This window comes from Gracilinanus agilis, chromosome 1, assembly GCF_016433145.1.
Source record: "Gracilinanus agilis isolate LMUSP501 chromosome 1, AgileGrace, whole genome shotgun sequence".
Taxonomy (NCBI): domain Eukaryota; kingdom Metazoa; phylum Chordata; class Mammalia; order Didelphimorphia; family Didelphidae; genus Gracilinanus; species Gracilinanus agilis.
The window spans coordinates 17,612,538-17,633,216 of NC_058130.1; the positions used below are offsets into that span (position 1 = coordinate 17,612,538).

At 56.8% G+C, this 20,679-nt stretch overlaps 1 protein-coding gene across 1 annotated transcript; it reads left to right on the forward strand.

Annotated features, from left to right (window-relative positions):
• The first annotated feature begins 3,659 nt into the window (after window positions 1-3,659).
• On the forward strand, window positions 3,660-17,043 carry FKBP9 (FKBP prolyl isomerase 9). The gene is made up of 10 exons (XM_044675597.1): window positions 3,660-3,826; window positions 4,382-4,527; window positions 5,244-5,433; window positions 7,013-7,158; window positions 8,317-8,506; window positions 8,753-8,898; window positions 11,096-11,282; window positions 13,704-13,849; window positions 14,921-15,084; window positions 15,914-17,043. The coding sequence occupies exons 1-10, from the start codon at window positions 3,660-3,662 to the stop codon at window positions 16,088-16,090; spliced, it is 1,659 nt and encodes a 552-aa protein (XP_044531532.1). The 3' UTR covers window positions 16,091-17,043.
• Window positions 17,044-20,679: the final 3,636 nt, after the last annotated feature.

The window sequence follows — 20,679 nt, forward strand, 5'->3', positions numbered from 1 at the left end:
TTTACTATTTTATTTTCCCCCAATTACATGTAAAAACAGTTTCTAACATTTTTCAAAGAATATTGAGGTTTGCATTCTTTCCTTCCCTCCCTCCTTCTATTCCCTTGAGATGGCAAGCAATTTCTCATAGATATGACATATGCCATCATTTAAAACATTTTTCCATATTAAAACTACAATTAAGAAAAAAATGAAAGAAGTTTGCTTCAGTCCGGATTCAGATTCCATCAGTTCTTTCTCTAGAAGCAGATGGCGTTTAAAAAAATTTTTTTTTATCATGAGGTCTTTGGGATTATTCTGGATCATTGTATTGCTGAGAGTAGCTAAGTTACTCATGGCTATTGTACAGGATTCTTGTTACTGTGCACAATGTTCTGGTTCTGCTTATTTTACTCTGCTTCAGTTCGTAGAAGTCTTTCCAGTTTTTTTCTGTCCTTCTGCTTGTCATTTCTTACAGGATAATAGTATTCCATTGCAATCATATACTATAATTGATGGGTATTGCTTCACTTTCCAATTCTTTGCTCCCACAAAAAGAGCTGCTTTACATTTTTTTGTACACAGAATCCTTCCCCTTTTGTTTTTTTTTTTTTATCTCTTTGGGATACAAACCTAGTAATGTTAGTGCTGGGTCAAAGGGTATGTACTGTTTTATAGCCCTTTGGGCACAGGTCCAAATGGCTGTCCAGAATGATTGAATCAGTTCACAACTCCTTCAACAGTGTATCATTGTCTCAATTTTTCCACATTTCCTCCAAGTTTTGTCATTTTCCTTTTCTGGCACATTAGCCAATCCGATAAGGTGTGGGGCATTTTAATTTGCATTAATTTAATTTAAGAGTTGTTTTAATTTGCATTTCTCTAATTAATAGTGATCTAGAGCATTTTTTACTTGACTATAGAGAGCTTTAATTACTTTGGCTGAGAACTGCCTGTTCATATCCTTTGACCATTTATCAACTGGGGACTGACTTGTATTCTTATACATTCAACTCATTTCTCTACATATTTGGGAAATGAGACCTTTATTAGAGAGATTTATAAAAAAATTTTGTACCATTATAATGACTGTGTATTACTCTCCATCCTGTTTATCCCTATTTAGTTTCTAACCACCATATCTACCAGTTTGCCCTCTTTTTTTTAATCAGCCCCACCTCCCTTCCCTAATTCTCTTTTCCTCCTCCTTCCCTGAAGGATAAGACAGATTTCTGTATCCAATTGATTGTGTATGTTCTTCCCTCACTGAGCCAATTCTGCTGAGAGAAAGGTTCATGTGCTTCCCTCTCCACCTCACCTACCTTCTGTCTCCACTTGGGCTTCTTTTATGTGAGATAATTTCCCCCCATTCTATTTTTCCCTTTCTCCTCCTCTCAATGCATTCCTCTTTCTTATGCCTTAATTTTATTTTAAAAATTTATCCCATCATATTCAACTGATACTCTTGCCCTCTAAGTATACTCCTTCTAACTGCCCCAGTAATGATAAAAGTTCTTAGGAGTTACAAGAATCATCTTCCCACGTAGATATGGAAACAGTTTAACCTTATCAAATGTCTTTTGATTTCTCTTCCTGTTTACTTTTTTATGATTCTCCTGAGTCTTGAATTTCAGAGTCAAATTTTCCATTTAGCTCTGGTCTTTCCATCTGGAATGTTGGAAAATTCTCTGTTTTATTGAATGCACATTTTTTCCTCTGAAGGATTATGCCCTGTTTTTTGCTGGGCGATTCTTGGTTGAAGTCCTAACTCTTTTGCCTTCTGGAATATCATATTCCAGGCCCTCCAATTCTTTAATGTAGAAGCTGCTAAAATCTTGTTATCCTGACTGCGGTTCCACAGTATTTGAGTTGTTTCTTTTTTAGCTGTTGGCAATATTTTCTCCTTGACATGGGAGTTCAGGAATTTGGCTATAATATTCCTGGAAGTTATCCTTTTGGGATCTCTTTCAGGAGGTGATTATTGAATTCTTTCAAATTCTATTTTTCCTTCTGGTTCTAGGATATCAGGGAAGTTTTCCTTTGATAATTTCTTTTTTTTAATTTTTTTATTAAAACCCTTACCTTCTTTCTTAGACTCAATACCGTGTATTGGTTCCAAGGCACAGGAGTGATGAGGGCTAGGCAATAGGGGTTAAGTGACTTGCTCAGGGTCACACAGCCAAGTAGTGTCTGGGGCCAGATTTGAGCCTAGGACTTCCCATCTCTAGGCCTGGTTCTCCATCCACTGAGCCACCCAGCTGCCCAATAATTTCTTGAAAAAAGATGTCTAAGCTCTTTTTTTTTTTTTTTTTGTAGGGTCATAATTTTCAGATAATTCAGTAATTCTTAGATGATCTCTTCTGGATTTATTTTCTAGATCAGTTTTTCCAATGAGATATTTCACATTTTCTTCTATTTTTTCATTCTTTTGACTTTGAATTTATTTCCTGATGTCTTATGGAATTATTGGCTTCCTCTTGTACAATTCTAATTTTTAAGATGTGATTTTCTTGAGTGAGCTTTTGTACCTCTATTTCCATTTGTCCAGTTCTGCTTCGAAAAGAGTTCTTTTCTTCAGTGCATTTTTATATATCTTTTTTCCATTTGTCCAATTCTGTCTTTTAAGAAGTTCTTCTGGGGGCAGCTGGGTGGCTCAGTGGATTGAGAGTCAGGCCTAGAGACTGGAGGTCCTAGGTTCAAATCTGGCCTCAGACACTTCCCAGCTATGTGACCTTGGGCAAGTCACTTGACCCCCATTGCCTACCCTTACCACTCTTCTGCCCTGGAGCCAATACACAGTGTTGATTCTAAGACAGAAGGTAAGAGTTAAAAAAAAAAAAAAACAACAAACTTCTCTTCAGTGTATTTTAGTGCCTCTTTTGCCAGTTGGCCTATTCTTTTTTTTGTACCTCCTTTACTAAGCTGTTGACTCTTTTTTTTTCATGATTTTCAATATCACTCTCTCATTTCTTTTCCTAATTTTTCTTCTCTCTTATTTGATTTTTTAAAGAGAATTTTATTTTCCCAATTAAACATAACAATTTTTAACATCCTCCAAAATGATAAGATCCAAATTGTCTCCTTCCCTCCCCCTCTTAGAGACGATAAGCCATTTGACCTGGGTTTTCACATAGATGATCATGCAAAACACATTTCCATATGTATTTTTCAATATTTTTCAAATCCTTTTGGAGCTCATTAATTCTTTCTGGGCTTGAGAGCAATTTCTGTTTTTCTTGAGGCTTTGGATGTAGCAGTTTTGACTTTGTTGTTTTCTCCCCAGTTTGTGTTTTGGTCTTCCCTGTCAGCAAACCAACTTTCTATGTTGAATTTATCGTTTTGTTGTCCTTGTCGTTTGCTCCTTTTTCTGCCTTTTCCTTCTTTTAATTTAAAATAAACTGTTAAAGTTGGGCTCTGTAACGGTCCTTGCTCAGCTGCCTTCAGAGCTGGCTCTGGGGGTCTCCCAGGTTTCAGTTCTTCCAAAGTTATATGCGGTGAGGAGTGCGTGTTTAATAGTCTCCACGCCTGGATGCTGGTCCAAGTAACCACTTATTCCCGCCTCGGGCCTGTGTATGGGGGGGTCCCCTGCTCTCCCGTGGCCGCAGGCACCAGTGTGAGCTTGTGTTCCTCCTCACGCTGTGACTGTGCCCTGGGATTCTACCCGGACCTTCCTACGGGTGATGTGGCAGGAGCCTCGTACCCAGAGCCGGCAAAGGGACCCCCCCCCCTCGGAACTGTCGTCTGAGCCCCCCTCCCGTGGGGGGCCTGCCCTGGGGAGCCGCTTGCGCTCCCCTTCCACCGTGTTGCACTCGATCCTCTGGGCCGGCCTGTTGGGGCTCATCCCCCTGTATTTTTGTGGGTTGTGGGGCTCCCAGATGTGTTCTGAGGCTTTTGTCATCCGCCTTGGGGGGCACTTTGGGAGGGATCCGGGGACCTTCCCCACCAGCCTGGCTCAGCCCGGATTCGGCGTTCCCACGTAGTCCTTCGTGCTGCTTTTTAATGGTCACGTGCTGTGTCTGGCGCTCCCAGGATGCCTTGCCGCGGGCCCTCGGCCCGCCCTGGGGCCTGGGAGGACACCTTTAGAGCTTTCCAGGCTTTGGGGGCACCAAGCCCGGTCTGGGGAACGGAGGCCACACACGGGGAGGCAGGTCCGTGTCTGTGTGCTGTGCCGGCTGGGAAGGAAAGCGAGGCCCAGAGTGCCGCCGGCCCCAGGGGCAGAGCCCGGCCGCTGTGCGGGGGAGTGTACGGGGGTGTGCGGGGCTCTTGGGGGGCCTCTCCCTCCCACCTCCCCCCGGCCCTGGCAGAGGAGGACCCTGGGGACCAGGGGAGACACGGGGGGGGGGGGCGCGGCTCCCGGGCTGGCGCTTCCCCTTCTCCCCTCCGGCCTCCTTTCTGTCCACAGCTATGACCGGGGCTCCACGTTCAACGTGCTTGTGGGGAAGGGGCAGCTGATCGCAGGCATGGACAAGGCGCTGGTGGGCATGTGTGTGAACGAGAGGAGGTTCGTGAAGATCCCCCCCCAGCTCGCCTACGGGGAGGAAGGAGTGCGTGAGTATCACCAGGGGGCGCTAGACTGGGGGTGGAGGGCCCTGGGCTCCCCCTGGGCCAGCCCCCCACAGCGCAGCCCCGGGGCCCTGCGGGAGAGTGTGTGTCTCCCCAGGAAGTGTAAGAAATGAAGGCCAAGACCCAGCGAGGGAGTGGGGGGAGGGAAGGGCCTTGGGGGAGGCTGAAAGGCCGGCAGGCCGAGGGGGGGCGCTTTGTGGGAGAAGAACAGAGAGCAGCCCGGCTGTAAGCCTGCTCAGCACGGTCACTGCTCTTGGCCTCCATTTGCCAGTGAAAGGTGCAGAACTGGGCGTGGGAGTCCTGATGGGGGACTCCCGGCCAGGAAAGAGCCCCCAGACTTCCTCCTCAGAGTGGGGGCTCCTGGGGGGCCCAGAGCCAAGCACCCCTTAAAGGCGTGGTGATGGATTGGGTCGAGGCATGGGACAGGCAGAGGCAGGGCCCCCCAGGCCCTGAGGAGAGGGGAGGCTTGGGGGGGGCGCCCTCTTCCCACCCCCCAAGACAGCTGGAGTATAGAGAGGACAGCCCTGGCAGTGGGGTCTCCGCTTCTCCCCGGATCCTGGATCCACCCGCTCTGGGCAGCCCTTTTGCCCCGTTAGGAGGAGGAGCAGAGCCCCAGCCGGCTCTTCCAGGGTCTCTCTGGGCTCCCCACGGGAGAGCCCCGCCAGGCAGCCGTCCTCACGTGCCCTCCTCCCGCTCTGCAGCCGACGTCGTCCCCCCCAATGCTGTGCTGCACTTCGACGTCCTCCTGATGGATCTGTGGAACTCCGAAGACCAGGTGCAGGTTCACACGTACTTCAGGCCCCCGACGTGCTCGCGCACCGTCCAGGTGTCGGACTTCGTGAGGTACCACTACAACGGCACCTTCCTGGACGGCACCCTGTTCGACTCCAGGTAAGGGCCGCCCCCACCCCGGCTCTCCCGGCCTGCCCTTTGCCCTCCCCGAGCCCCATCCCTGGAGGACGGCCTTCCTCAAGCCCGAGCAGGCTGCGTCCGAGCACGAAGTCAGGGAGGAGAGGAAGAAGGGCTTACGGGGCCTGCAGAAGGGGGAGGGAGAATTGTGAGGAAAAGCCCAAAAGCACCCATGGAAGCAGCCAGCCACGGACAGCCAAGCTCAGAACCGAGCCGGAGGCGCGGAGGAGGTAAGGAGAGACGGCCTCGGAGCCAGGAACCATGCAGAGACCCGCAGGGACGGCCAGACAGCCATGTCCGGGGCCGCGGAGAGGAGCAGCCCGGGGCCATGCGATGGGTCTCTCAGCTCTTCCCTGCAAACACTAGCTTCGAACCTCAGAGAAGTCAGGAGCCCCAACAAGAAAAGCCTTCCTTTGGGCTCTCCTGGAGGATGTCCTCGTAAGCTTCGGGGCTCCCGTGACCAGGAAAGAGTCCTGTCCGGCAGGGGACGTGGCGAGGGCTGCGAGCGTGGAACCCCCAAGAGAGCCCGACCCCTCCTCCGGGGGGCAGCCGGACTTTCCCTGCCTTGAGAGCCCTTGGCTGGGTGCCGGGACCAGCTGAGCCCATCCACTCTGCCTCATGGGCCCTGAATGTAGAGCAGGAGGGGGAGAGAGGAGGGAGGAGGGAGGAAGCTTCTAGGGAGCCCCCCTGTGGGCCAGGCCTGTGCCCATGCTTTGGCCAGAGAATCCGGGTCCTACGAGGGATGATCCTCTGAGGTGCGCGTTGCCTTCCTTCCGATTTCTCTTTTATGGAGCTGTCAGGGTTTGGAGTGGGTTTGGGGGCCACGGCCCGAGGCGTGCCTCCTGGCTCTGCCCTTCGTGTCCCCTCCTGGGCCTCAGTCTCCTCTTCTGTATGTCAGTGGTCCTGGGCCCGTGTGGGCCAGCCAGAACTTGATCCCTCTGCAGCACTGGTTTCAGTGGCCTTTACACGGAGTGACTCGATTTATGTTGCTTTCTGCCGCATTTTTCCAGGGGCCTTGGGCCAGAGTGGACAGAGCCGTGTCCACCGGCCGGGGCCTGGGCTATTTCGCTAGCATGGCTGGTCAGAGCGGTCATTGGGACTCTCCAGGGCTTGCTTCAGGGTCTTCTTGTATTTTGCTCATTTACTCTCTCATTTAGTTCTCATTTTAGAAATGGTTAACAATAATTTGAAAACAGTCGAGCTCCCCGTCCCGTCCCTCTCCAGCTCCTCAGCCTGGAGAAGAAAACGGGGCTGTGGGCGTGTGCGAGGTCGTGCCGGCCATTTCCGGGTGGCCGCGTTGCTGGAAATAGGACAAAGTAAAGCAGAGAAATGCAGCTTCCTGCCAGGCTTCCCTTCAGGCGCGGGGTTTGGCCTCTGGAGGGGTCCCTATGCCCACCGCCCCCGGTGCGCCCCAGCACACCCTGGAAGGCCCCCCAGCCCAGCGATCTCCCCTCCCTGCTCGGGTGCCCCAGCCGGCCCGGGTGCTCGTTGCTGGGGTCCCTGAGGGCTTCGGGCCCGTCGATGGCGGCCTCGCTCAGGCCTCTCCCGTTTGCTTTGGCAGCCACAATCGCATGAAGACGTACGACACCTACGTGGGCATCGGCTGGCTGATCCCCGGGATGGACAGGGGCCTCCTGGGCATGTGCGTGGGAGAGAAGCGCCTCATCACCATCCCGCCTTTCCTGGCCTACGGGGAGGACGGCGACGGTGAGCCCCCGGGAAGCCGCCCTCCGTCCGTCCTCGTCCTTCCTCGCCAGGGCTTAGCCGGAGAGCACGGGGTGGGGGCGAGCGGATGCCCGGACACTGCAGAGTATCCGGCAGCAGATGTGGGGAACGGCCTGGGCGCCGCCATCTTGTTCCTCTAGGCTGCCCTTGGAGCGTCCTCGTCACGCTCTCCCCCTTTTCTCCCACCCCGTCCCAGGCTTCTGGGTTCAGCCAAGCCCGGCTCCCAGAGGCAGCCACACAACGGAAAGGTATGGATGGAGCTGGGTGCGCACCCAGGGCCTTCCCAGAGCTTTCCTCCTCTCTGCCGGCCTGGAAAGGGGTCCTTGTGCCAGCTTTGGGGCTCGGAGGCCCCAGATGATGGGTGGAGTTGGGCCTTTTCCTTCTGAGACAGGAGGCTTTTGGTAAATCCAGCTCCCTTAGTTTTTGTTCTGAGGCTGCTTCATCATTGTTTTGTGCCCAGAGTGTGGGGGTGTCTCCAGGGTCCAGGGCGCCCCCCCACCCCCAGGCCTGTCCTGTCCTCCCTCTCTTGGGTCCCCGGGCCTGACCACAGAGTGTCCATTGTTTCTGCACTCACTGGGAATCAGAATGATGCTTAGGTCCGGCCCAGTGGCCAGCCTCCCATCCCGATGTGGAGCGGCCCTTCGGCCCAGCCTCACTAGGCCTCCGGTGCTCCCAGGCTCTCAGGGGCTCGGGTCCAAGGCCATTCACGGTCTGGCTTCAGTTTTAGAGGGGAGACCCCTTGGCCAGACCTGCTTTCACACCAGCTGTGGGACCCAGGCACGTCCCTGCCCCTGTGGCCCTCAGCACCCCCACAGTATTGATCCTAAGATGGAAGGATGGAAGGGAAGGGGTTAAAAATAGAATTGGCTCACCCCCCCCTCCCCCCGCCTCCACCAGCAGTCCACACTGACCCAAGGCCGGTGTTGGCTGGTCAGACGTCCTCGCTGAGGCCTTGCCCGGCTCCCTCGGCTCCCCCCACTCTCCTGGGTTTACTGAGCTGTTTTTGGTCCTTTCCTCGCCGGGGCAGGCCAGGGAGCTGGTGCCCTCGCGGTGCCCTCAGGGCTGGCGTCTCCCTGACTCGGGGCTGGTGGCAAAGGAGAGGCTCGAGCAGGCTGGACTCCTCCTTCTCCTGCCCTCCAGGTAAAGACATTCCCGGCCAGGCGTCTCTGGTCTTCGACGTGGCCTTGTTGGATCTCCATAATCCCAAAGATGGCATCGCGGTGGAGCTCGTCTTTGTGCCCCCAGACTGCGAGCGGCAGAGCCGGCCCGGGGACTTCCTCCGCTACCACTACAACGCCTCCCTGCTGGACGGCACCGTGTTTGACTCCAGGTAACTCGGGGCCCAGAGACCCTCCAGCCCCTGAGACCTCGGCTCTGCTCCCTCCTGGGCCTCCCCCTCTCGCTGCCTCCGGCCTTACCTTGTTCTTCCAGCCTCATTCCTGCCTTCCTTCACCCCCTCGGGGGCTCCCCATTGCCAGCCCCCCCCACCCCCCGCCCACGGCGTCCCTGGCAAGTGGCGTCCCAGCCAGTGCCCTTTCCTGAGCCTGGCCCCTCCCTCGCCATGTTTGTGCTCCAGCTATTCGCGGAACCGCACGTTCGACACCTACGTCGGGCAGGGCTACGTGATCGCCGGCATGGACGAAGGTTTGCTTGGCGTTTGCGTTGGGGAGAGACGCCGGATCACCGTCCCGCCTCACCTGGGCTACGGGGAAGAGGGCCGGGGTGAGTGTGGCCAGCAGGGCTCTTTCCCAGTTCTGCCCGTGGGGGGTGGGGGACCCCCTTGTCCATCTCTGGTCTCCAGACCTTTGCTCCATCTCAGACCCACCTTCTCTAGGAGGCCTTTCTCGGCCTCCCCTCTAAGACTGCAGCACCATTCTGACGAGGTCAGGGGTCTCTGGAGGAAGGCCTGGTAAGCGCCGGCTGGCATTTGAACCCACACTGGCTCCCCTGGCGGAGCTCCTGGATGGCCCTCAGGAGAGGACAGCTGTAGCCCTCAGTAGACAAAGGGCTGACCAGTGGACGGTGGTTCATGTCCCTTTGCTTGGCCTCCCAAGGCAGAAGTGGAGGTGGAGGGACTGGAATCATGGGCGAGCTGAGGGTCAGTCCTGAACATTTATTAAACGGCTGCTGGGCAGCAACCCCCAGGATGCTCTGGGGATATAGAGAGGCCGGCCTGATGGGAGGACCTGAGGGCTGTGGCAGGGGTGAAGGCCAGCACCAGGGAGAAGAGGGCTGCCGCGGGCCCCTGGAGCCCTTCTTCCTCCAGGTGCCACCCCCCACCCCAAAGAAAGGAATCCATCGATTTCAGCATTGATGAAGCCCCTGCTGTGTGCCAGGCCTTAGCAAGACCCAAGTCGTAGAGACCAGCTCTGCAAATTGCTTGTGGGTCAATGAACTGGGATGAGAGAAATGATTCTGGGATTACAGAAAGGCCAAAATGACAGACTGACATGCAGAATCTTCTTGCTGACCAGTGACAAAGTTTAATGACTCGGGGTACACAATTAATTTATAGGGAAAATGACGTAGGCTTAGGTAAGCCTTTTGCAGGGACGTTTGTTAGTAATTTACACAATGGAGATAATGGGTATAGATTACCTCAGTGACTAAACAGAATTTTCTATAGGCGATCATTCAATATGTGACCATCTAACGAGTTTCTCTTAGAATTCCTGTATCAGTAGTTTCTTGGCAGGACATTTAGTATTTGGGAAGGACTTGGATTAAGTTCTCATGCTGGGGTGGGGGAGGCTATATGTCTGGCTACTTCCAAACTATGGCTGTGATTTTACTGGGGCCCACTCTCCCTACTGGGGGCTACACCAAGTGAGACAGAAAAGGGGCATTCCTTCCCTTTGAGCTCCTCCGGGGGCAAGGGAGAGCTCAGGAAGGTCTCAGTTTGGACCCAGGTGGGCCACTGGGGTCCTTGGCAAGTGCTGCTCTGCGTTGCTAGGAGACAAGATGGAGGATGCAGGTGGATGCTCTGGAGCGGAGCTGCCTCTGCCTGCCCCCAGGGAATGCCTGGCCTGGTGATGAGCCCCTTTTTTAATTAGATTTTTTTTTTGTATTAATTTCTTTGTTGTTGACATTAAAATTCCCAGGAAGCTGCCTTTGGCCCTCCTCCTGCACCAGGGCCTCCAGCTCCACTCCTCCACAGGGAGATGCTTGCACTCAGCCCTGAGAATGTCCCCCATGGCCAGGAGGGAGCATCGAGGTTCCTCTCCTCCTCACTCCGTCCCTGTGGGACCCCTCTTTGGACACAGTCTAGGCTGCTTCGAGAGGCTGAGCCAATCAGGAAGAGGGTTGGGGGGTGGGGCTTGCCAGACCCTGCGGGGAGAGAGCACTAGATCCAGGGGTACTGCGGCCCCTGGCTGGGCCCTTCTGTGACCACAGCCAATGAGGCAGTGAAGGCCACTCTCACTCCTCTCTTCTCTACGCGCTGTAATGGAGCAAGTTCTTCCCCCCGAAATCCTAGCCCTTCCCAGGTTTTCTTCCAGCCCCTCATTTATGGCCTCACCATCTTTGAGGAGTCTCCAAGCCTAATCATTTGCCTCCTCTTGTGGATCCTGCCTTCCCGACTTTTTCTCACCAACTTCATGCCCTCTTGGGTCTTTGCTTGGATGTCTTGCAGAGGCCTCCTCTCGGCCTCTCTGCCTCCAGCCCCTCACTTCTGCTCTTCATCCTCTAGCCAACCAGGTCCCCTCCCTGCGGCCAGGCCCGACCATGCCTCTCTGGAGGCCACAAACTTCCATAAATGCCCCTCCACAGCCTCCTCCTGTGGGGCCTGAGCCTCCCGTTGAGGCTGAGGCCCTGAGCCTGTCCACAGAGGCCACCTGCAGGTCACTAGTGCCTGCCCCTCCCCCTCCTGCCAGTGGTCCCTGCCCCGCCCCCCTGACCTGGCGTCCCCCTCCGGCCCTAGGGAACATCCCTGGCTCGGCCGTCCTGGTGTTCGACGTGCACATCATCGACTTCCACAACCCCTCGGACTCGGTCAACATCACGTCCCGCTACAGACCCACCAACTGCTCGGTCCTGAGCAAGAAGGGGGACTACCTCAAGTACCACTACAACGCCTCCCTGCTGGACGGCACCAGGCTGGACTCCACGTGAGTGACCAGGCCCAGGGGAGGGGGGGAGGGGAAGGCCCCCCCAGGCTTCAAACGAGAAGGGCTGGTCCACCCTGGGCCAGGCCAGACGCTGGGCCCCCACCGCCCTCAGAGAGCCGCCCAGCTCTGCCGCAGAAGAGGCTCTGGGAGCCGAGGCAGGGAAAGGCTAATGACTGGTTCAAGGTCTCGCAGTCAGAGCCAGAGGTGGGATTTGAACCCTGGTCTTCCTGACTCCGGGGTCTGCAGTCCCATTAGGCCCCTCAGAGTCAGTGCCGGTGCTCCTTCCACCCCACTGGTGACAGCCCTGCCGTCCTCCTCCTCGGTGCCTCTCCCAGTGGCAGGAGTCAGGCTGAAGAAGTGCAGCCTCTGTGGAGGCTCAGTCCCAGGAAAGACCGATATGATGTCCCAGGAGAGGAGCCGGAAGAGAAGCGACTCCAGTGTGCTGTCCTGGAGCAGCCGAGCAGCCCGAGAAGAATAGCAGCCTCGGAGGACTGTACATCCTCCTCCTCCTCTGCCCCTGGCCCTGGGCTGAAGCGCCTCTGGGGTCGATTTGGTCCATCCGCGCGCAGTGAGGCTTCTTCCATTGTTCGGATGGCCTTTCTCTGGGGGGAGAGGCTCGTGCCGGGGCCTCCCGAGGAGCTCTCTGCGGACATCCTCAGCGCGATTCCTCTGCGGGCTCCCCGCGGGGCCCGGCCCACCCTCCAGCCCGATTCTGGGCCCTCATTTCACAGAGGAGGCTGCGAGGCCTTCCTGCATCTCTTATTTTTAATTAAATCGATGAAGCAGACTTGGGGCTCTGAAGAAGGCTGGCTCACACTCACGTCGGCTCCTCCCCAGGCGGGCACAGAATTAACCGGGAGGCACCGTGCCTGCTTCTCCCTCCTCTAAGGCTCACAGCATGCCCTGCTCCGGCCTCCTGAGCCTGGGCTTGGTGAGACTCCCGAGGAGCCTGGCTTGGTCCCAGCGGAGGATGGCCTGGAGCCCAGAGGAGGGAGCCGGGCCTGGGAAAGGGGACGAGGTTGAGAAACCTTTGGAACCAAAGTGGGCAAGAGAAGAGGGACAGAGGCAGGAAGACGGGACCAGCCTCCATCAAAACCTCTTGGGCTCTGGGGCCCGTGGGAAGCCCTCCTGAGAGGAAGCACCGTCCGGGGCTCCTGGGCCAGCACCCTTCCTGCCTCTCAGCCTAGGAGAGTCACCTCATCAGTAAATGGGGAGCCTCCAACCCTGGCACTGGGCTCAGAGGGCCAGGAAAACACAGAGAGCTCTAGAGCCTGGCACCATTTGATGTGGGAAAGTCTGAATAGAGGTGTCATGGCCAGAGAAAGCATTGCCTGGTGGAGGGAAGGAAGGAGAGGAAGAGGGAGGGAGGGAAGGAGAGAGAGAAGGAAGGAAGGAGAAAGGAGAGAGAGAAGGAAGGAAGGAAGAGGGAGAGAACGAAGTAGAGAGAAGGAAGGAAAGAAAGACAGAGAAGGAAGGAAGGAGGGAGGGAAAGAGAGAGAGAAGGAAGGAAGGGAGGAAGGAGGGAGAGAAGGAAGGAAAGAGAGAAGGGGACAGGAAGGAGGCATTTATTCAGCTGTGCCAGGTACTGCCCTAAGTGCTTTACAGTGTTCTCACCTGAGCCTCCCTACAGCTCTGGGAGGCAGAGGCTATTATGATTCCCATTTTACAGTTGAGGAATCTAAGCAGGCAGAAGTGAAGAGCTAGGAAGTGTCTGAGGCCTTTCTGGCTCCAGGCTGGGCCCTCTCAGCATCGCAGCAGATGGTGATGAGCCGCTCCCAGCCTGGCCTGGTTCTGGAACACAGCCTGGGTCTGTGGCGGTGAGTTAGGCATTGGGGGAGGCTGTGCTTGATGTGCTTTTGGCCCCCTGAGGCTGCTGCAGGTCTCTGGTGGCCTGTTGGGCCCCCCACCCTGAGCCTCCCCAGAAGGAGGCCTCAGCCCCTGTCCCTCCCTCGCCTGCCAGAGCTCCCTGGCCTGGCTGTCCACGCAGGCACCAGCTAGTCGGGGCCACAAGCCGAGATCCGCTGGTGCTGCCACAGCCCGATGGAGGTGTCAGCCGGGAATGTCTGGCAAAGGACAAACGAGTAGAACAGGCCGGAGAGAAGGTTATTTGGTGGTTTTCTAGGTCAGCAGTGAGGCCGCTGAGGCCCAGAGAAGGAAGGAGGTCACTCCCTGAGGCTGCCCAGTCGGGCCCCCACCAGATCCTCCTCTAGCCAGAGGCCTCCATTGTCCAGCGTCAGTGGAGGCCTAGAGCCTCGTCAGCCGGCCCACACCACCATCTCCTCTCTGGCCGTGGCCTCTTGAGCTTGGGCCGAGGCCCCCCACCAGCACACTGGGGTCAGGGAGGCGGCCCCGTGTTGGTTCTGCAGGGCTGGGTCAGCAGATCGCCTCCGGACAACACTCGGATTCCGTTTCATCTTCCAGACTGAATTTGGGCAAAACCTACAATATCGTTCTGGGATCTGGCCAGGTCGTGCTGGGGATGGACATGGGCCTCCGAGACATGTGCGTGGGAGAGAAGCGAACGGTCGTGATCCCGCCCCACCTGGGCTACGGGGAGGCCGGCGTGGGTGAGTCAAAGAAACGGGTTTGACGTGGCCATTTTTCATTCCTTTTAGAAGGAAAGAAGCCATAATTTTTAGAATCTTAATTTTTTTTTCCATTTAAAATGAACAGATGTGTAAAAATTGAAAGTTAAAAAAACCCTTTTTAAAAAGCTTCTAGCGTTTGGCTAAAACCAGCTCCCTGAAGCTTTCCCGGTGGAGCTCCTTTAAGAAAAAGAGAACGTTTAGCCAAGACGGATTTCACGCCTGACCAGACCGTGGGAGACGGCGGCTTGTCTGTGGCCCTCGCACACGTTCTGGGTTCAGTCGAGGCGTCCTAGAAGGTGCGGACCTGATCAGGGTGGCGATCCCGGGGGGCCTGGTGCACCCCTCGCCGGGCTGGGGGGTCGGCCCCCGACGCAGGCCTCTGTCTGCCAGAGTGTGAGCACCTCGGGCCAGGCCTGATGGACGCTATCTCGGCGCCTCCGGCCTCAGCGGACACAGAACAGAGAGCGGCCTGGCCCAGCCCGGGTCATGATAGGCAGGGTCGGGCCTGGTTAACAAGGTCACCTGGGGATGGTCAGTAAACATTCGCTGAGCGCCCCCTCTATGCCTGGCACTGTGCTGAGCGCCGGTTGTACTAATAGGAAGGGAGGGCGTCCCTGCCCTCAAGGGGCCGCCGTCTCCTGAGCAAGAGGCCTGGGGGTCAGGGGCCTCTGGAGAGCTCCTGAGGTCGTGGGTGCCAGGGAGAGGCCGGGAGCCACCGCCCAGTCTGAGGCGGGGATGGCCGGACTCTCGGGGCCAATAGGTGGTGCCGGTCGGAGGTAGCAGAGCTGGACCGCTTTTGAGCCCACCTTCTTCTGCCGGGGGAAAGGGTGGAGGACAAGTGACTTTTCGGAGGCCATAAAGCCAGTCCTAGTAGTGGTCATCCCTGTGCTGTGCAGCTGCTGGAGGGAGGGGGCCCCCAACTTCCCAGCCGTTTTGGGGGATCTGGGCAGCTGTTGGAGCACATCCTGCTGCTCTCTCTGTGACCGGCTTTGGGGGACAGCGCATGAGAGGACAGGCCTCGGGCCCTGACCTGGCTCTCTGCCCCCACAGCTGGAGAGGTGCCGGGCAGCGCCGTGCTGGTGTTTGACATCGAGCTCCTCGACCTGGTGTCTGGCCTGCCTGAAGGCTACATGTTTGTCTGGAACGATGAAGTGTCCCCCAACCTCTTTGAAGAGATCGACAGGAATGGGGACGGGGAGGTTCTTCTGGAGGAGGTAATTGGGCCCCCCAGACCTTCCTTTACGGAGGCCCCCCCTGCGAAGCAGCGTCGGAGGTGGAATCGGAGCCCGGGGCCCCCGGACCCCCAGAGCCCACTTCCACCGTGCCAGCTGTTTCTTGGGGGACCCGGCAGCGTCGTCCATTTAGATAGGAACCGGGGGGCGGGGGGATGAGGTGCCCTTGATGGGCCGGCCCAGAGCTTCTCCGCATGGGGCTGGGCTATAGGGCCTCCCCCTCCCCTTGTTTTCACGGCTGCCTCCTGCTCTTCTTTTGCATATAAATGTTCAGTTGTTCCTTTATCTCCACCATGTCCCACACAGAATGAGAGCCAAGTCAGAAACAGACACATGTCGGCCTGTGTGTGTCAGCCTCACACCTCACGCCTTGGCCTTTGTAGGCCTCACCCCTCACCCTCGGCCCGTGTGTGTCGGCCTCACACCTCACCCCTCACCCTCGGCCCGTGTGTGTAGGCCTCACCCCTCACCCCTCACCCCTTGGCCCATGTGTGTAGGTCTCACCCTCGGCCCGTGTGGCCTACTCCACTTGTGGAGAGCTCCTGGATCGAGGAAGTTCCCCAATTCTTCTTATATAGACCCAGAGTCTGAAGGGACCCCAGGGGCTCCAGGCCCCCTGTTTTACAGATGAGGAAACTGAGGCTCCAGGAGGGGAAGGGATTGGCCCAAGCCATGCAGGTAGACTTGGAGGCAGGATTTGAACCCAGCTTCTTTGCTTCTCCCACCCCCACCCCCAAAGAGCAGAACTTTGGTGGGAGGCAGGCCCTGGTATGTGGTGTGAAGCTTCCCCCTTTCTTCCCTGTCTCTGCAGTTCTCAGAATACATCCATGCCCAGGTGGCGACTGGCAAGGGGAAGCTGGCGCCCGGTTTTGATGCTGAAATGATCGTAAAGAACATGTTCACCAACCAGGATCGCAACGGAGACGGCAAAGTCACGGCAGAAGAATTCAAGCTCAAAGACCAAGAGACGAGACACGATGAACTGTGAAGGCTCAAAGGGGCTGTCGGCTGGGCCTGCCTTTGGGGAGGGGGCACGGGCAGGGGCAGGCTGCCCCCTGGAGCCCTGCCACATCAGGCCTGCTTCAGCTTCTGGTCTCCAAGTCCCCATTTCTGTCTGCTTAGTCTGCCACCCCAGGGCCCGAGGCCTGGCCTTCCTGCCTCCTATTTCAGCAGTCCCCGAGGACCCTGAGGCCTGGCCTCCCCAGTGTCTGCTGTCCATTTAAGCAGCCTCCAGGGCTCCTGGCTGTGCAAAAAGAGCCCATTTCACAGACCGCCCCAACGTTCTGCCAAATTTCCCTCGCATGAGAAGGGGCCAAAAGGCCTCCGACCCATCCAGAGAGGCCTGGGCCAGGCTGGGGGGCTCCTCTGCTGGATCTCTGGGCTTTGCCCTCCCTATGCCATGGTCCTCTCAGATGGTCAGGCCCGGGAAGCCAACAGGCCCCTTCTCAGAGCAGGCCACAAAGTCCAGCAGATGGACCATGCAGGGAGCTGCTTAGTTATCAGAATTCGGCGTCCCACCGGCTCCATGCTTGCTCAGGAGTGACAGGGCCTTTGTTAAAACCCGTCTGTCCACTAGGAAGCCCCTGGGCCCACACTGGCGCTGCCCCATGGCACTGCCCCCGTGCTGGCACTGCTCCCACACTGGCGCTGCCCCATGGCACTGCCCCCGTGCTGGTATTGCCCCACTGGCACTGCCCCACTGGCCCTTTCTCCTTTTTAATGAGTGTGAATGCTCTCACCTTTCTGCCAGCTCCCTCCATCCACGTAGGCTGCCCGCGGGTGCCCCGACTCCTGCCTCCTCGGAGCCCAGGACCCGGGTTCTCCTCCTGCGTCCTCCATCGTGCCGCCTGTGACTGTGTGGAGATATTTTGTGTGAGCATGCCGGGCGCTGCCCAGCGGGCTGATAATGGGATTTTTGTTACATAAAATAGTGAACAAAGGGCTCTGGTGGCTTCCTTCTTGGCGGCCGCCCGGGATGGGACAGCATCGGAGGAGGATTTTTCCCGGGGAAGCGTGAGGGGAGAGAACTTGGCCCAGGAGCTCCAGGCGCCTCCTGGCAGCCCGGGCATCCCGGCGGGCACGGCTGGAGAGGAAGAGAGGCTGCGGCCTAGCTGGAGGGGGTGGCATCGACAGCTGGTCCCTCCAGGGCCCTCTGGCATCTCCCTCCCCCTGGCGTTCCTCTTCCTCTCTCGGGGTCTTGGGGCCCTGCCAGAGCTTCCTCGGGGCGCTGGACCCTGGGCACTTGCTGCCCTGCGGGTGGTTTCGTGGATCCCTCAGAAAGGGATGAAACATGCAGTAAAGGGAAGAGCCGGAGGGCCTGGTGGGGCCAGGGTGAGAGTTGGGGGGAATAATGTCCTCTGCCAGGACCAGGACCGGGGTCAGGCCCATTCCTGCCCTGGTGCCAGGACCACGGAGGGCAACTGAGATCAGATTCAGGAGGGCAGGAAGAGGGTCCGGGCCCTCCTCTAATGGCCTTTTACAGATGGGGAAACCGAGGCCCAGAGTGATGAAGGCCCTTCCTGAGCCAAGCGGCCGATGGTCGGGGGCAGTCTGGGACCTCTCCCTGGGATTTCTGGGCCCAAAGTTCAAGTTTGGAATCATTCCTAGAATAAGCATGAAGCCAGGGGGCAGTACAGGGGAAGGTGTGCCCGGGGTGCGAATCCTGCCTTTGCCACTTTCCCTCTCTTACTCCCTCCTCACGGAGGAGTTGGGCCGGCATCCTCGTGCTCGAAGCTTCCCTGAGAAGCTGAAGTTTTCTGTCTGGCACGGCTCTGGGATGGTTCGGAAGGAGGGGCGGGGGAGGACCCCGACGTCTGGGAGGCGCAGGGGGCCGCCCTCCACACACCCGCGCTGAGGAGCTGCCCGGGGGCTGGGCAGGCACCCCCCACCCCAGTGCAGGCTCCCGTCCGCTTCTTTGTTCCGGGAGAACATCTCGGGGAGGCTCCGGGCAGGGCACGAGCCGTCCCAGGCCAGGGATGGCCTTTAAGGGGGAGAACAACAGCGGCCTCGGTGCCAAGTCCCGGGAATCCACGAAGGCAGAACCACTTCCCAGGGAGCTCGTGCTCAGATGGTGGGGAGATGGGACACGGGCGACGCGAGCCCATCCCAGGTCCTGACCCTTCCGGACGCCCGCTGAAGCCCCTTTGACTAATTTGACTAATTCTGAGGGATTTAGGACCCAGAATGCCCTCTGCCCCGGAGGAGGAACTGGCGCAGGTGGAAGGCGGGCAGAAGCAGACAGTTTCCCACTTGTGTTTTGGGGTTTCTGCTTTGGGGTTTGGCATCCATAAGGTCACTCGCACAAAATGGAACCAGACAGAAAAAAAATAAAGCTGAAACATGAAAGGAACACTTTGTCTATGGAGTAGATGGAGAATTTGAGGGAAGGCCTGACATGTGGAGGCACCCACGAAAGGAGACCTGTGGAAGGTGGGACTGAGGCTGAGACAAGGACGAAGCTGGGGAAACAGGCATGGAGGAGAAGAGAGAGAGTTCCAGGAGAAGCCAGTGTAGACAGAGGGTGGGGGGTGTGTGTTGGAAAGGGAGTCCAGTGTGAGGAGCCTGGGAGGGCAGGGAGGGGCCGGACAGTGGTCATAGAGGTGATTGGGGAGCCTGGGGTTATAGCACCAGGATTTGAACTCAGGTCCTGGGACTCCTAGTGGAGCATTCTTCCCCACCCACCATGTGCCAGAAAAGTAGGGTCCCCAGCGGCTTGTGGTCCCTTTGGAGAGCCCTGCAAGGAGTGGGTGGTTTTACAGGACAAGGGTCACTGTCCAGAGCAACAAGCTCTTTATTCAACAGTATCTCCTCACAACAGCTCTGGGAGGGGGCCTAATGGGATCCATTTATGGTTGGGAAAACTGGGGCAGGCAGGGTAAGTGACTTGGCCAGGGTCTGAGGGTAGATTTGCATTCAGGTCCTCCCGATTCCGGGCCCCCTGGGCCACCAGCTGCCTTTCTCAGGACCAACTATCTTCAGTTTCAAAGGTGCTTCGCAGCCGTTTACAGTGGCCTCCCCTTAACTCTGCCTTCATGCTTGACTTGCTGCTTCTACTCCTGTTCCACGAGGTATTCCTTGGTTTTATCCCCATGTGGGGTCTCTCTATAGTTACTACCCCTCCCCCCCTTAACTTCTCTACTTCTGTTTTAGAATCAGTCCTGTGCATTGGTTCCAAGGCAGGAGAGGGAAGGGCTGGGCCGCCGGGGTGCAGTGACTTGCTCAGGGTCCTCCAGCTAGGAAGTGTCAGAGGTCAGATTTGAACCCTGAGCCTCCTGCCTCCAGTCCTGGCTCTATCCACTGAATCCCCCAGGCCCCCTCCCTCCCCCAGTCTTTATGCACACACCACATCAATAATCTTCAATGGCTCCCTGCTACTGAATAAAATGGACTCTCTCCTCTTCAAGACTCCCCAGAATCGCCCACCATCCCAGGTGTCCCCCCAGACATGTCCTGTTCCTTATCTCCACAGATGCATGAAGCACTGATGGTGCAGGGGATGGAGGGCCCAGGACTGGGACTGTTCAGCAGCTCATCAATGACTTGTCCAGGGCATCAGTGGGTTAAGGGACTGGTCCGGGCTCTGGCCCCTGGGACGTCCTTCCTCCCCCTCTGGCCCCTGGAGCAGCCCTCCTCCCTGAATGCCCCTTTGCCTCTGTGCTCCCCTCTTTCCTCTCGGGACATCCCTTTGGAGGAGGGGACCAGGATAGGCGTCCTCCTTCCCTCTCCAGCTTTGCCGTCCTGCCCCTGCCAGGGTCGCCGCCTGCCCCCTCGGACTTCTCAGCTCTCTTCCCGCCTCTCCCTGAGGGCAGGTGGGGGGGCCCTTTTTGGCCTGGAATGGCACCCCCAGCCCTTTGCACAGAGCCCGGCGCGCTTGTTGACCTGACTGTGGGCCTTTGTTCGAGTTGCTCTACTTGTCTGGCCTACGCTTTGCTGCCCGCCATGCAGGGACTGAAAGATGCTCTCTTGAGGATCCCTGCGAAGGGTGAAGTGGCGGATGGAAGCCAAGGTCCGGGGCCTTAGACTTGTACCCCAAGTTCAGTAAAAATGGGGAGCCTGCAGAAGGACCAGCTGGGGGAAGCCAACACTCGGAGTGTGGGATGTAGGGGGGGAAGATCTGGGTTCAGATCCTGCCTCCACCATTTATGATGTGACGGTTCTCTGTAAGATGGCGGGTGGGTGGGGGAGGTTGCCCTCGTTGGGCTCTAAGACCTCTTCCAGCTCTGCCCTAACACTCACCGCCCTCCTCTTAGGGCGAAGCAGCCCAAATTCAGAATAAAAGGAGCAGAGGTGGGCCAGGAGAGGAGGAGACGCGAAGAGAACACATGCTGCCATTTTTATTCTTTTTAATTAGGTTTCTCTTTTAAATGAACACATAAAACAGATTTGTCATTAGCAGGCCAATGGCGTGTGCAACCACATAGCATGGCACAGGTTCAAGATCCCTAGCTTGGGCTCAGTAGGGCCTGGGTTCAGATTCTGCCTCTAAAACAAACTCTGCCCTTGGAAGAGGCTCTTCACGTTTTTTTTGAGAATTGGCAAAATGGGGACAAAAAGCACGACCTTCCCAGAGCTCCTGAA